The following is a 15713-nucleotide window of genomic DNA, read 5'->3' on the forward strand; positions in this document are numbered from 1 at the left end:
GAGAGAGGGAGAGAGAGAGAGGGAGAGAGAGAGAGAAAGAGAAAGAGAGAATGAAGCAGACGAGCGGATGAAGTACGCTTGCCCGTCCTCAGCACTGAGATGAACGAGAGCGAGAACATGAGGGATAAAGGAGAGTAAGGAGGGAAAGAGAGGGGAAGAGAGAGGGAGAGAGGGTTGAAGAGAGGGAGATATACTCAGAGGTGAATCCCGCGTAACTCATCCCCCACCCTTCTGATTTTCCTGGCGATCTACCCCCACTCTATAGCTATAGCAAGGGAAAAAGAGAGAGAGAGAGAGAGAGAGAGAGAGAATGAGAGACAGAACGAGTCTCACCCTCTCTCAGTTTCTCGTTCCATCGTATCAATTTATATCCACCCTCGACGCAAGCCATCTCAGTCGCACGGTCGAGCGTCGACTCTTCGCATCTCTCGTCGGGCGCGGCGCGGCGCGGCGCGTCGCCTCGCCTCGGTCGTGTCCGCGACAGCGTCGTGACGCCGACGACGTCGTCCTTTCTTTCTTTCTTCTTTCCTTTCTACCTTCCTGCCTTCTAACGTGGAAGGAGGATCGGAGAGGAGAAGGCAGGAAAAACGCGAGGATTCTCGAGGAACAACGACGACGACGAAGACAATACCGACACCGACGCCGACACCGACACTAACAACGATAACGACGACAACGACGACGACGACGACGACGACGACGATGACGACGATGACGACGATGACGACGATGATGATAACGATGACGACGATGAATGACGACGACGACGTCGGCTTCGTTGCTGGCTGCTGACCGAACCGTGTACTCTTTCTCTTTCTTGCTCTCTTGTCATCTTTTGGTCCAGCAAAGACGCTGTCCTTTTCTCAACTCCTTCTTTCTCTTTCTCTCTTTCTTTCATTCTCTCTCTCTCTCTCTTTCTCTCTCTCTCTCTTTCTCTCTCTCTCTTTCTCTCTTGCTCTCTTACTCCTCTTTCTCTCTTTATCAAGAGTCGAGATAAAGATAGAGAAAGAGAAAGAGAGTGGAATAAAAAAGAGCAGATCGATAGGCCGGGTCAGTGTGCGTGAGCGTGCGGAAGAGCGTGCGAGAGCGTGAGCTTGCAAGAGGGTGCCGCCGTACCGGGGGTGTGGCCAAGGATGGTGAAGGCTCCGACGATGGGTCCTACCGGAGGACCCCAGGGCATCAGGAAGATTCATCCCAGTCCGGAGATCGCCATGAATCCTAGGAACCTGCAGGCAGCCACCACCAATCTCACCCCCACCGCTCTGCGCTCAGAGGCCAACACTCTCGGCGCTACGACGCACGCCTTTCATCCTCAGGTAAGCAAACTCTCTCTTTCTCTCTCTCTCTCTCTCTCTCTCTCTCTCTCTCTCTCTCTCTCTCTCTCTCTCTCTCTCTCTCTCTCTCTTTCTCTCTGTTTCTCTCTCTTTCGTTCTCTTTCTCTTTCTTTCGAATCTTTCTTTCTATCTTCTTTCATCCTAATACACGTCTTTTGACTTTGTGTACGATCTACTCAACATCGTCACGTTTATTAGCCAACCCCGTCGGAACTCGTGTCTTCTCTCTTCTTTTCTGTATTTTTCTGTTTCTCTTTACCACAAACTAAATACCACGACTAGCCAGTAGTAAAGTACCGGATCAGTCAGACCGCCGCAAGGGTTTCTACTCATCGTGAAATTTTACGATCCAATGCGTACGCGCCACTTCATCGCTCATATATATATATATATATATATATATATATATATATGTGTGTGTGTGTGTGTGTGTGCATCTATGCCCTCGAATAAACTTCCATTAGTCGTCGATTATATCGTAGCAAGCTTTTATGATAAATTCGTTAACGATGAAACGCTACGATTATCGACAAAGAGATTACATCACTTGGCTTCTCGTTTTCCTTCTGTTGATTGAAAACATTCTAGTACATATACACATATATTGTTAACTTCGTGTGAAAGATTTTTACCAATGATGATTGATAGACAAATCTGGAGGTCAAGAAAGTAGGTTAAACGTTATAAGAACAAATCTACACCTTCTATCGATACTTCTAACGAATCACAAGTAGCTCTCTCTCTCTCTCTCTCTCTCTCTCTCTCTCTCTCTCTCTCTCTCGTTCATTTTTTTCTTTTTCTCCATCCAGCGACGGCATTGAACGTATTCACCACACAAACTCGTCTCCAGTTCGTCTTCGTGGCTGTCGTCTTCTTATATCCGTTCGTCTGTCTTCGAATAAGAGCTCGCGCCCAACTCAAGGGCGTACTCGAAAGCTCGTTTTCTACGATCGAATATGGGTCACTTCTATTGGAAGAAGATCGTTCTATTTTTTCGAGCCTTAACGATTTCAAACATATTTCTACATTGATTCTCGCGGCATGAAATGGTAGGAAAGGTATAGAAGAAAAAAAATGAAAGGAATGTTTTATTATCATTCGATTTTGAATATCGAACAAACTGGCAAAGGTCGAGTTCATTCGGTTACAGTAGACCGTGTTTTGTTGTGAGAGAATGTCAAAAGATCGTGTCGCAACGATACCATCGGAAGATATGCAGTTTAGAGCTTGCTTTAATGCGAGATAATCAGTAGATATGTTTGAAACAACGTATATCTATAAATCTTTTAGACATTATCATTGCTAATTCCAAAGAATCGTAAAGGCATGCTTCTACCGTGTTATGCTTTTCATGTTTTATCGATAACCTTGTGAAAGACGGACCGAAGTACGGAGAGAACGTTGAAGAGCGATTTGTCGTGGTAATCAATTGCAATCCGTGAAAATGACTATTACACGATGTTACGTTACCCACAAAGTGTCCGTCGAGTAGGTGTGGCATGATATATACTACGTCCCTTGTGCGTTATGTATCAAGAGATGACGAGTATCTTCCTGAATGCACATCGATCCGATCGATCTACAAGCGTTTCGTATCCCCCCGACACCTTTACGATTTACTACTTCTACTCTTTTTCATTTATTTCCTTCCCAGAGAAAAACTACACGTTAGGTAGAAGAAGTTTCAAAGGATTATTATTTCTTAAGAAAGTTAAAATAAAAAAAGTTCAGCTTAAACAGATTTTCCATTTTTCCGTCAAACTTTTCTCCTTCTATTCCTCTTTTCTTGAAACAACGAAGAAATAAAGAAAGAAAGAAAGAAAGAAAGAAAGAAAGAAAGAAAGCATATTCGACGGTAAATTTATGTGCCTCGAAGGTGTAACGTTTAGATCGCAAACCATCCATGGGAAAAGATTGAAGTAGGTTGTCTCGTAGTAGGTATGTAAAATGCCATCTGGATACGTTCGTACATACATATGTAGATCGATGAGAAAACGGTCTTCGAATATGTAGATCCTTCTCGAAAAAGACGCTTCGAGGGGTTTGATATGCTTTTCTTATCGAACCGTCCTAAACTCAAACTCGAAATATCTTTCGACGTAGGATGCTTTAGATCAAACAGAACGATATTTGAGACGGTGTTTATCTTTGATAGGAAGATGATCATCGAGCGTGTATGTTTAGTCAAGACAATAGCAATGTCGAGGATAATAGAGTCCAGGAAATTGCAGAAGTTCGGTATACTACCGGTTGTTATAAGTTCTGATAGCAAAGGCAATTGGAACGGGCTGCGACGTACGATTCTATAAACTCTAGTAAATGAGACAAAACGGCGTTCGTTAATTGGAGTTTAGATCGTTAAGGCAAATGTACTCTTAACAAGCATTTAGCAATAAGAAGTTTTAAGAAGAATAGGTAAATCTCGTTTTTCACATCGAACGAGATCACCTGAACGAAATGAACGTCGTTATCCATGAGAATCGGTGACTATTCGATGGTTTTAGGTGGACGTTTCGACTCAAGTTGATCTTCACGGTGGTGGATCCTTTCATGGTGATTGGGACCGACGAGCTACGCCACTTTATTCGCGAGAAGACATAAAGGAACAATATTGCATAACTAGCAGACAATTGGACGCTGTTGAAAAGTCGACCGGTGGATTTTTTGGTTGTCTATCAACGAGAGGACCTTCACCATGCAGTTCGACGAGAAGCTCCATTCTTTCAGCTTGCGTTCGAAGTGTACCAAGCGACGAAAATCTCTGCGATGCCCCTTATCCTCGACATTTACAGATCATGTATCAGCAACCCTATACGAACTTTTCCAGAGGCCTTTCCCGTTACCATCTCGAAGATGACATCGAGGTCTTTCGACGGAAACCAAGATCTTTTTGCACAATCTCCGATCCTAAAAAGTGAGACCATGAAATTTGCTATCGTTCTGTGTCAAATATAACAAAGGTTAAAATAAAAATACGTTAAAAAAATCGTTGTGAGAAATAAGGACGTAAAAGATAATAAAAGCACGTTTAAAGCAATTAGCTATCTATTTGCAACAAGTACCTAAATCGCTAGGTTATTAGCTATTTAAATATTCCTTTTACCGTTCGAATTAAAATCGTCGTCTCTGGCAGAGATGGGTCTACGCTGTACGCTCGAGTACGAATTTACGTCCGATATATATGACGTAATTAGGCCGGACACTCGTGATTACATTATCTCGAAGCATTTGGCTACGAATGCAATTACGTTTTACTACGCCGCGCGACGCGATGACTATTTTGTGCCGTTCCACGTTTCATTACGGTTGTCAAACGCCACGGATGATCGACCGATCGTTTTTACCCTGACATTTTTATCATCGATAGGTATTTAATTGAATAGTATGTCGCGAGAAAAAGTTTTGCAAATGAGGACAGTTCGAACTACAAAGACGATGTAAATGTTGGAAACAAAAATAATATCGAGTGTTAGTAATTAGAAGTAATGTTAATGAAAGAGATACTTTTTGCATGTAAAAAAATATTAATAAAATTTCCAAAGATACATGTGGTTGCCCGAAGACGAAGAATCCACCAGGATGGAAGGCCCAAGACCAGTATTACCCCCTGCGCCACCACCACCATCTGTGCAAGGTCCTCAAGCTCCTAAAACGAAACACGTGAGTTTCGCTAGATCGCATACGCTCACGTCTTTCGACGTTCCCAGGAGTATAAGTCCACCGAAGCTGCACAACCCGGAACGCCTTATTGACTCGAAGCCAACGATGCAAAACACTCTGTCCTCGAATTTACCCCTTGTCCACTCTTACGCTCCACTCATCCGCGGTAAGTTTTCCTTTTTTTTACGCTAACTTTAACATTAAAAAAAAAAAAATCGATAAATACTTTAACATAATAATTATAACTCTAAGCGATTGAATCCACGAGAAACGAAACGTATTGAAAAGCCTTAATAACAGGATGCAAAAGATGTTACTTTGAAGTAGTAGTTACTCCATATACTGATATTCACATAAGCTTGCGCACCTTCTGATAGATTACCATCCTACGGCAACTTCCTGTAGATGATGAAATTGCCAATATCGTTATACGCGATGGGAATTCCATATTGAGTTTATTAAAGCAACGATAAAGTACTGGAAACAGCTTTCTCTAACGTAGTTATTTCATAACGACCTACGAGTGATTATCGTACGTTTCAATAATTGACATAATGTTTTAAACTATGACGTTCGAATTTTCCGAGAAAAAAAAAACATCTCCATTAGAATCTTCGTTGCGTAGCCGTTTAATTGGCGTGTATAATAAATGGCAACAGATCTGTGTACTCTAGCGTGACGATAATTAACGAGAGGACAAAGTTTTTGCTAGAAGAGAGCGGTAATAATCGATTTAGCGGATGAACGTGACTCTCCCTCTCTCTCTCTCTCTCTTTCTCCCTCTTCTCTCAAAGAAAAGTTTTCTTATTTCGATCGAACGATGTTCTTTCCAGAAAAGTTTCCGAAACGTGGTGTCATGAAAACGCAAGCTACTCAGACAGAAATCCCAGCAGGTTTTCGTGGTAGAGTGCCTCCTGTAACTCTCAGTCCCAGAACCATACATCGAGTAAAAATGGTCTCGCAGGGAGCCCAAACGAATGGTCTCTTTAATGGTAGAAAGTTGACAAAAAGCTATTCCGAGGCTGGACAATTGGGGACACCTTTGGGTGGTATACAAACTAGTTCAGGATCTAAAGAGGAAATAGAACACGAGCCACTTCACAGAACGCAAAGCGAGGAACCACCACGATCACCGTTCATTGTCGATACTCCACCTCCTCATCTTCCTAGTTATGCCATCACCGAGGACGAATCTTTGCCTAACGGAGACATCGACGGCCCTTTGTGTCCTGTAAGTTTCATATAAGGGACATCTTCGAAATGTACATCCCTGGACGTTCTAGACTTCACGTTGGATTTATATTTCGTTATAGTCACAAGATCAACGACAAAAATCCATCGAACTCGAAGACCAAGAAATCCTTATAGACTTTAAGCCAGCTCCGGTCTCACCGGACGCCCGTGCCATTCTTAATCGTCTATCAACGCCCACGCGAAGGTTCCTACCATTACAAAAAACTCTCTCCGATGGTGAGATTCGAGTAGAAAGACGAGAATTAGTCGGTGAAGCTGGCGAGCCAAGTTATCCTCATACGTGTAGAAGAAATCATCAGGATCCATGGAGTAGGACGGTTAGAACGTCCGTTGAATTTTCATCTACTCCGGAGGATCTTTCTCTTTTACGAGTACCTTCTCCTCAAGACGATCATCACGAGGAAGTTAGTAACAAGATCCTTTTAATAATTTACACGTTCAAACATCGTGATAACTTTGCTATTGCCTTAGGAATTTCATGAAAACCTTATTCGTCGCGGACTTTTCCGTAAGAGGAGCGTATCTCTCGAGGATGGAGTACAGGGTCCGTTATCCGGTGATTTTATGTTACCTAGGTCGCTTCCAACATCGCCTACCTCGCCAACGTCATCAGGTATAATAACGTAAAAATACTTTATTTTAGAGAAATATAACAGTTTTTTCTTAATTAACAAGTATGTTGTCTAATCTGAACGATACAACAGCACCTCGACGAATACCTCAAAGTCCAAAAGACGAGTTACCGTTGACCCACCGATTGTCACACACCGGAAAGATTTTTATTCCTGGCATTATATCCAGAACATCTCCAGTGACCGGCATTATTGGGACTTCTCCGTTCGCCTCGAGTGATTCCCTGGCGAACGACATAACGAGGGACCACAGCGATGGAATTTGGAACGAGTCCCAAGCGACGGTACTTCAAGCCGACTCTCTCGCTTTGTTAACCCCAAAAAGGAGACTCCTCCTACTTCTGCAACATCAGCAAGACTCTTCTATGGACACCGAAGCATTGGACGCCGAAGATGTGAAGGAGATGCACACGCCCAGTCCAAGAATACGCCTCGAGCCTGCAACGCCTGTACAACCTCTCACGCCAAGGTTGAAACACTTATCGACAAAGGCTAACTATTTACGTGTAGAGACGTAAATAGGCTGCCACAGATCGTACACGGTTCAATGTGTTCGATCTTGGACACGTTGCGGCCTCATTCTTTTTACTAAGATCTCGTCATACGTACATGAAAGTTTTTTCTTTCGCAATTTCAGCGCTGATACTTCTGTAACAACGAGCAACGGTAGAGCTAGAACTGGTTTCCGTCGTTCTAGTCCAGCTCCACCATTGTCTCAACCACAGTCACAATCGTCGAGCGAGTTTTGTTTGAGTCTCGCCAGAACGGACTCTGGTGGTCGTACAAACACTGATCTTTCTGAGACCTCGACGACCGAGGATTACTTCACTGCCAATACCTCGACCGAAACTGGGACCACGACTGGTACCTCCGCGACTACGAGTTCCTGGTCGAGGCCACCGCAAACGTCCAGTGCCGCGGCTTCGGCATCAGCACCAGCATCAACCACAGCCACCGCCGCGGAGGGTAGCTCTTTCGAGAGCGCTAGCTCCATATACAGTCTAGCGAGAAGCGAGGTATTTCATCGAAACTCTATCTTATAATCGTATAGCTTTATACTTATGTACTTCGTTAGGCCGTGGTCGAGGAACCTTGCAGTCCACGACCGATCGAAGAAGAGACAGAAGATCCTTTCAGTTTGGAAGAATTACTTTCTCCAGCCAGATCAACGAGCAGTAGTAGTTCAGGAAGCTACGATTTGAAGGACGCAATGGCGACGATGCAGGAACTTGATCAAACAGCACCAGAAAGTGGTCACGTTTCTGAAGCGGAGTTAGACAAAGATGTAAGCATCGGATAACACTAAATCTCTGGTTTCATCACTCAATCAGTTTTATCTCACATCAGGAAGGACATCGTTCGTCTTCCGGAGGATATGCCGAATCCCCACCAGATCAGCATGCTTGGAACGAAGAAGAACGTCGGAGAAGACGGAAACTGTTCACTTTAGATCTAACTAATGGAATGACTGGCACCGAATCGGAACATATAACCGAATCTTTATATTTAGAAAACGTGGGCGTTCCTTCGAGATCGCGATCAAAACAAACATCTTCGAGAAGTCCTCATCGTAACAATAGGAAACGAGATAATGGTCAATTGCAGCAGATTCAACAACAGCAACAAAAGCAACAACAGCAACAACAACAGCCAGGTAGTCGAAGTCCTCAGAAAGAGGAATGGAGAATGGAACAAAGTGAAGATGGTACACACGCAGCTACATCAGATGATTCTAGCTGTAGTCATTATTATCGTATGCATCATCATCATCATTATCATATGTATAGAGACACTGGCGATAATAGTAGGCATCGAAGGACAAGGGACAGTCCAAGAAGAAAAAATGGCGGCTATATTCCTGCAAGAAGACGAAGCAACGAGGTATTTTTTTTTTTTTTTTTGGAAAACTTGATTAATGCTACAACGATCAAGATAATATATTATGACATTTCATAGGATAAGAATGCTGCTATAACTGGTAGTTTGCCACGAAGAAGATCTCGTATCGCAGACGATGTCTGTTCGAATCGTTTGAGTCTCGGACGTTATCAACGTAGTCCTGGACACGAGTATCGTGCTGTTATTATAGATCGTCATAGTCCAGAAGCAAGATTAAAGGCTCTCTCAGCCGAATCTCTTAGATCGGTTAGTCCTGGAAGTGACAGTGTATTTTATAGCGAGGGAACCGATCAACCGTATATAGCGGTAGCTACTTTAGATGAACCTCATTGTCATCATTGTGGGAGGAAGGTAGGTTAACTACGTTCGAGCGAACACTTTAATGACGATATTTAATCGTAGATTTACTTCGAGGTTTCCGAGGAGATCGTCAAGCCGCCAGCGGATTTTGCTGACTCGCCGGAAGGACATAGGTCAACTAGTTCGAAACATGGCTCTAGTCAGAGACTTTACAAGAAGTTTGACAAGAGATATCGTTTGGAAGATCGTAGCGATAGAAGACATCGCCGTAGTAGTGCTGGTCGATCGGACATTCGGGCAAAATCGGAAGAACGAGCTGGACCGAGATCAGGAAGTAGAGGATCGATCGATGAAACTGCTGCTGGTAGAAAGAGACTACAAGTTCGAAGCACCGACGCTAGCATGGAGATTCTCACAGGTTTTAACATGATTTGAATTTTGTTTTAAATTGAAAGAGACTCGAGAAAAATTCAATTAAGATAAAATGAAATATTCGTGCTCTCTCCCTCCCTCTCTCTCTCTCTCTCTCTCTCTCTCTCTCATATTTATTATTGTTGACAGGCAGAGAAGACGAAGATGATTACGTTGAACCATACACCGGAGGAGAATGGATTTACATCGGCGATGTCGAGGAGAGTCACGTGTGGCGTCGTCCAGATAGTCGCGATGGTGAGGACGACATTTTAGAAAGTGTACTCAAAGAACGAAGGGGTTCTCAAGAATCAACGGAGAGCGAGAAAAATTTTCGAAAGAAGTATCAAGCTGCTACACATCGGATGGTGCATCGAAAGAGTAGCGGCGAGATGTACAGGAGGATACAAACGAAGAACTTTGGTGAGATAGCAGGATTTTATTTAACACATTTTCCTTCAGATCTACCTTCTTTTTTTATTTAAGTACTTGCATAAAAGAGGAAGAATATTCGATCGATAATCTGTATAGTTCCATCGTATCTCAAAATATCAAGCACGAAGAGAAAGAGAAAGAAGGAGAGAGAAAGAGAGGGTTAACCATAGCAAGGTAGACCTTGAACGCTGTATCGAAGGTTAGCGTATTTTTAAATCGATACGCTATGACCGTTTTTCTCAAAGTACTATCGCGCATATAGAGCGTTATGTGTATCAAAGATAGTTGATCGTAAAAAAAAAAAGGGTAACGTTGTTGTAGACTATTAATAAAGAATATAAAAATATATTACAATTATGATAATAAGAAATCATTTTTCATTGGAACACGTCTCGAATTTTTCACAACTCATATCATTTCGTACGAAAAAAAGAACATTCGGAGAGGATCTGCTATATCTCTCCAGGGAAGAAAAAATGTGGAGCACGCGAGGACGCGATCTTGGTGTTCGACTTTTTTATTACTACGTCTATACGACATCGCCAAAGAATGTTCCCAAAAAATCTTTGAGAAGTCGACGTAAGAGTCGTGCGTTTGTGTACGTAAATAAGAAGAAGGAAAAATGAGAGATAAGGAGAGAAAAAAATAAATAGAGATAGAAGATAGATGGATCATTCGAGAGCAAGTAAGAGAGAAAGAGAGAGATGTTTTTAGCGTTTCTTTAAATAAGCACCGCGTAATACTGCGTCGTCTAAATATACCTTAGCCGGCTCCGCCGTCCGAATTGGACGGCTTCTCCGGTCGGCCACTAAAGACGCTATCGCGAAGAAGAGGAGGTAAAGAAGGAAAGCATGGAAAGAGGGAGAGATAGAAAGAGATAGATAAAGAGGAGAAGGGAGATGCTGGTGGTGGTGTTGGTGGTGGCGGTGGTGGCGGTGGTGGCGATGGGCCGAAGATTCGAAGAAGAAGCTTTTGGCCGGCAGTCAGTGGGTCAGGGCGCCGAGTCGCATTCCACGGGTACGCAAGCTGAAAGCATCGGCTTCGGGAAAGCTCGAACCTTCCCTTTTCGTTATTTCTTTCGCGGGTATCCATCAAAAGTAATAGTGAATTTTCAAACTTGACAGCATCCATCGATCATTTGATCGGTATTAGAAAGAAAAGCATTGATTCGAGAGAGAGGGAGAGAGAGAGAGAGAGAGAGAGAGAGAGATAAAGAAAAAGGAAAATAAGAAGGATGGTGTGCGACTCGGCGCACAGTTCAGAGTATATGGAGGAATTGGAGGAGGATGTATCGCTGAAGAGAGCTTTGGAGGACCTTCTCAAGTGTATGCTTAGGGTGTGGTGCAGAGAGGGACAGGCTCTCACGAGACTCGGTGCAACGACACCTGGTAAATAATCTTCTTTTCATCGCTTAATTAGGCTCTCACTAATAACGATGCAAGCGATTCGCGAACCGAACGTGTTTTCCAACTCGACAAGGTCGACCATTCGAGCGACATCGTCGTTATCGCCGAGATAGAAATTAATGAGTACATCGATGAAAATCGGAAACTCGCCAAGATTTCTCAGCACGTGGCCAAGAACACGACTTTTCGCGACTATTCGAACAAAATAGCCCTCACCGTGTACCATCTCCTTGCGTTGTCCTCGCTCGATCAAGATCAAAGCGCATTGAACGTTGGCGAGAGGCGCCAAATCGATATGTTTTCCTCAAGGTCAAGAGTCACAAGATCTACTCGAATCCTTGGTTCCTCGACAAAATAACTTTCCAAACTTGCTTACTTCGTTCTCTCTTCCTCTTTATTTTTCTGCTATTCTTCTTTTCTTTTGTTTCTTTTTTGTTCTTACGTTAAATTTCATTAATCATGTCACGGACGCTGAGATCCGTGGAACGTTGTAAAACAAGGAACACATGTATTTTGACACATTTCTCTCGCAGAGTCCTCTACGGATATCCAGAAATATCCAAGAAACATTAACGTAACTATGGTGGACGTTCATCCATCATGCGTCTCTCCTACCGAGAGATCGGTCGATTCGATCGGAAATATATCGCGATAGTGGCGAGATATTACTTTTGTTAAGTATCGGTTTAAAGTTGATGCGCGTAATCGACGGAATGTCTATCTATAGAAATCCGATGGTATGGAATACCCATGCGATGTCCAAGGAAGTTGTGCACGTATCTACAATCCTCTAAAAATATCCGACAGGGGATCTCTACTCGGGAATAGGTCTCGTCAGCTAGATAACTCCGAAGCTGCGAACGTATCGTTACTTTGATTATTCTCGGATCATTAATTCCATTGGATCGAAGAATATTCGAAATATTTGCTCGGCTCTTTGCATGTTTGAGAATGAAAGAGAGAAAGAGAGAGAGAGAGAGAGAGAGAGAGAGAGAGAGAGAGAGAGAGAGAAATAGAGTAAGAGACAATCCGACGCGTATCCGTTCATATTTTACTAGCAGATTAACGGCTAGTCGATGTCTCCTTTCTGCCTCCCATATCCACCTTGTCTTTCTTTTCTGATCTTTATTCATGGCTTTATACGCTCGGATTGCCGTGAATAAATAGAAACGCTCTAAAAGGCGGCGGAAAGTGGGTCGGCGTGACGCACGTGCGGCGCTTTACTTTCTATAATGGCAACTGATTATACAGCGTAGCTCGCAAACCGTTGGATATCACGATACGAAGGAGATTATTATGTGAGAAAAATCGAAAAAGAAAAATATCGAAAGACAACTAAATGATAACACTTCGATCGATAGACTTTGATACTCTACGTTTGTTCTCTTTTCTTTTTCTTTTTTTCTTTCGTCGAAGAAGTGTCAACTGCGAGTGTCATCTTCGATTTGCAGAAAGCGACAAAAGGGTGATCGTGAAGCGTGAGGCCGACGGTGAGTTTGGCTTTCGGATTCACGGATCAAAACCGGTGGTAGTCTCTGCGATCGAACCTGACACACCTGCTGAGAGTTCCGGTTTGGAGGTTGGCGACATTATAATGTCGGTGAACGGTAGAAGCGTCATGGACGCGACCCACTCGGAAGTCGTCAGGTTGGCTCATTCCGGTACAGATGTCCTCGAGCTGGAAGTCGCGAGGACGTGCAACGTCCTAGCACCACGAGTGGTCAGGTCCGGGGCTAAGGATACACAAGACGAGCCAATTTGTACAGGTTACCTATGGAGAAAATCGGCAACTTCTTCTAACATGGACAAATGGGTTCGCAGATGGTTCGCTCTACGTCGTGACAATTGTCTCTATTATTATAAGACTGACTCGGTTAGTGGAAATATCTGATACTTGAAATTTTGTATGGATCGTCGGTGAATATACAAGACGTTTGAGAAATGTAAAGTTCACCGATGATCGCGATAACTAACAGTCTCGACAAATCGTTAATCAACTAATTACCTCGCTTGCTTGCACCTGGCTAGGATTCACAGCCGGTAGGAGCGGTAATGCTCTTGAAATACGAAGTGGAAACGACTCCCGAATTGAGACTGCACAGTTTTGCCATAAAGAAACAAGCAGCCCCAACGTTACGGCTCGCTGCCGATACGGAAGAAGCGGCGAGCAGGTGGGCTACGGTTATTAAAGAAGCCATCGAACGAAACAATCAGGTGATCTCTCGAACGTGCGAACGTTCGTTTTTTATTATTGTTTTTGGAAAAAACGATTTCTTGATAAAAGAAGAAACGTGGCTTATTATTATATCGCGTACAGGTCGACACTTGGTTAAACGCTTCGTTGAGGATGCGTGAATTACCAGCTTGCACGATACAAAGACCAGACTGCTTTGGATATCTAAGTAAACAACAGGAACACGCAAAGAAGACTTCCTCGCCTACCGGATGGTCAAGACGATATTGCGTACTAAAGGATGCCGCTTTGTATTTCTACGATGACGCCAATGCCGAGAAAGCCTTTGGTGTTGCCTGTCTCCATGGTTTCAGAGTTTACGGTAGCGCACCCAATTCCGGCGGCAGGAAGCACGCCTTTGAGCTGCAACCACCGGATCCCACGCAAAGGAGTTACACCTTCGCCACGGAGTCCGAGATGGATAAGAAACGGTAGCATAATTTATTTATATTCTTTTCTTTCTATATATCGTATGTGCTTTACACACAGACACGTACACACGAGTATCTATTCTCTCATTGTTCATATTTCATATTCATATTTCATTTCCTCTTGTCTTCCGTTTCTTACAGCTGGTTAGCGGCGTTAGAATACTCGATCGATCGATGGATAAAAATAGGTTGATGCGACCAACAAAACGGCTCAGAAAGCGAAGACGACGAAACGACACAGCGAATGAAAAACCAACCTTCACGGGGACCCTAGCCTCTTCTCCCGTTTTCGGTTCCTATACGTGAATCCTCGCGATCGTAACCCGAGAGGTGATACAAGAACGTTTGCTCGAACTCTATCGCGACATTAACATAAGTTTTCTCGACTATCGTTCGTAATTATCGTAGAGAGAGAAAGGAAGACACTTTGTCAGTTTTAGAGACTTTTCGACAAAAGATTACGACGACGTACGCATAAGCGTTTTCGATTTTTGTCTTATCAACAAATTGTCAAAGACACTCGTAGTTTCGCGTCAGCGTAGATCGCGATCTAGGAAGCTAATTAAAGAAAAGAATAAAAAAGAAAAAAAAAAAGAAAAAAAAAGAAAGGAAGGAAGAAAGAGAGACAGACAACTTTGAATCATTCACATCGATTGTTTTATTCGTGAGAAAGAAAAACGGAATACAAAAAAAAAGTCATACACGTGCGTGTGATTAGGTGATTGCGATGAAAAAAAAAAATAAATAAAAATAAAAATAAGAATAAGAATAAAATGAAGAAAAAAGAAACAGCGGAAATAATTAGTTAACGCGAAAAAAAATCGATTATTCGATTATAAAATAGGAAGGTGCGTACGTATCTACATATACACACACGTATGAAAAACGTTGCGAACGAATATTTTGTCGATGAGAAAGTATGCGCTCGCGAGCGTGGCTGGATAATGCGTGTTAAAATATATGCGTGGAATTGCCATTTAAATTAATACCGCTGTTCTTACCACCGATATTTGTAATTACCGATTTTAAGAATCGTGCGCACGAGACCGTATGTATGAATGTTTCGTGTATGCATGATGTCTGTTTGTGTCCATGTGTGTACGTGTAGGTCGCGTAAAAAGAAAAAGAGAGAGGAAGAGAGAGAGAGAGAGAGAGAGAGTGCAAAATAAATGTGAATTTTTATTTAAATCTCGCGCGCACGTACTCGCATTTACTCGGTAAGATTAACAGAAAAAAAAAAAAGAAAAGAAAAAAGAAAAAAGAAACAGTAAAAGGAAAAGAAAAGGAAAAGAGACGAAACGCCACTATCTCGGAACAGCCATAAATTTAATTGCGCCTTTAATGCGCTCGAGCGCACATAGGACACGAGAAGAAGAAGAAGGAGAAGGAAAAGGAAGATAAGGAGGAAGATGAGGACGAGGATGAAAGAGGAAGAGGGAAGAAATAGCGAAGGATGAGGCGAACGAACGAACGCACGATACGAACGCGTACCGTTTCTCTTCCGTGCTCTGTGGACCGATCGAGAAGATGGAAGAAAAAAGACGCGATCCAGGATGACGAAGATAATAATAATGATGATGATGATGATGATGATGATGATGATGATGATGATGATGATGATGATGATGATGATGATGATGAATCGTACGAAATGTTTGAGGGAATTTCGAATGACCGTTTTCAATCTCGGGATAATAAAATAGAAAGAGTTTAATACA

The 15713-nt window shown here is 42.8% G+C and overlaps 1 protein-coding gene across 3 annotated transcripts; it reads left to right on the forward strand.

Moving 5' to 3' along the window:
• Positions 1-357: 357 nt before the first annotated feature.
• On the forward strand, positions 358-15713 carry LOC122631675. Of its 3 annotated transcripts, none has more exons than XM_043817646.1 (18): positions 358-799; positions 1046-1316; positions 3839-4248; positions 4877-5160; positions 5828-6225; positions 6308-6652; positions 6720-6861; positions 6953-7349; positions 7518-7896; positions 7956-8165; positions 8228-8761; positions 8837-9130; positions 9182-9497; positions 9641-9913; positions 12783-13204; positions 13360-13545; positions 13649-13995; positions 14137-15713. In XM_043817646.1, exons 2-18 carry the CDS (start codon positions 1134-1136, stop codon positions 14186-14188), a joined length of 5172 nt encoding a protein of 1723 aa, XP_043673581.1. In that variant the 5' UTR covers positions 358-799; positions 1046-1133; the 3' UTR covers positions 14189-15713. The 3 variants fall into 3 exon arrangements, with proteins under 3 accessions (XP_043673581.1, XP_043673582.1, XP_043673583.1); XM_043817647.1 differs by having other exon boundaries at positions 359-799; positions 9194-9497; XM_043817648.1 differs by lacking the exons at positions 358-799; positions 1046-1316; positions 3839-4248; ... (9 more) ...; positions 9182-9497; positions 9641-9913 and adding an exon at positions 9921-11313.

This window comes from Vespula pensylvanica, chromosome 9 (assembly GCF_014466175.1).
Source record: "Vespula pensylvanica isolate Volc-1 chromosome 9, ASM1446617v1, whole genome shotgun sequence".
Taxonomy (NCBI): Eukaryota; Metazoa; Arthropoda; class Insecta; order Hymenoptera; family Vespidae; genus Vespula; species Vespula pensylvanica.

Coding starts and splice junctions, on each gene's coding strand:
- LOC122631675 (XM_043817646.1), top strand. CDS start 1,134: ATGGTGAAGGCTCCGACGATGGGTCCTACCGGAGGACCCCAGGGCATC. Junction 13,546..13,648: donor CCATCGAACGAAACAATCAG/GTGATCTCTCGA, acceptor TATCGCGTACAG/GTCGACACTTGGTTAAACGC. Junction 13,996..14,136: donor TCCGAGATGGATAAGAAACG/GTAGCATAATTT, acceptor CGTTTCTTACAG/CTGGTTAGCGGCGTTAGAAT.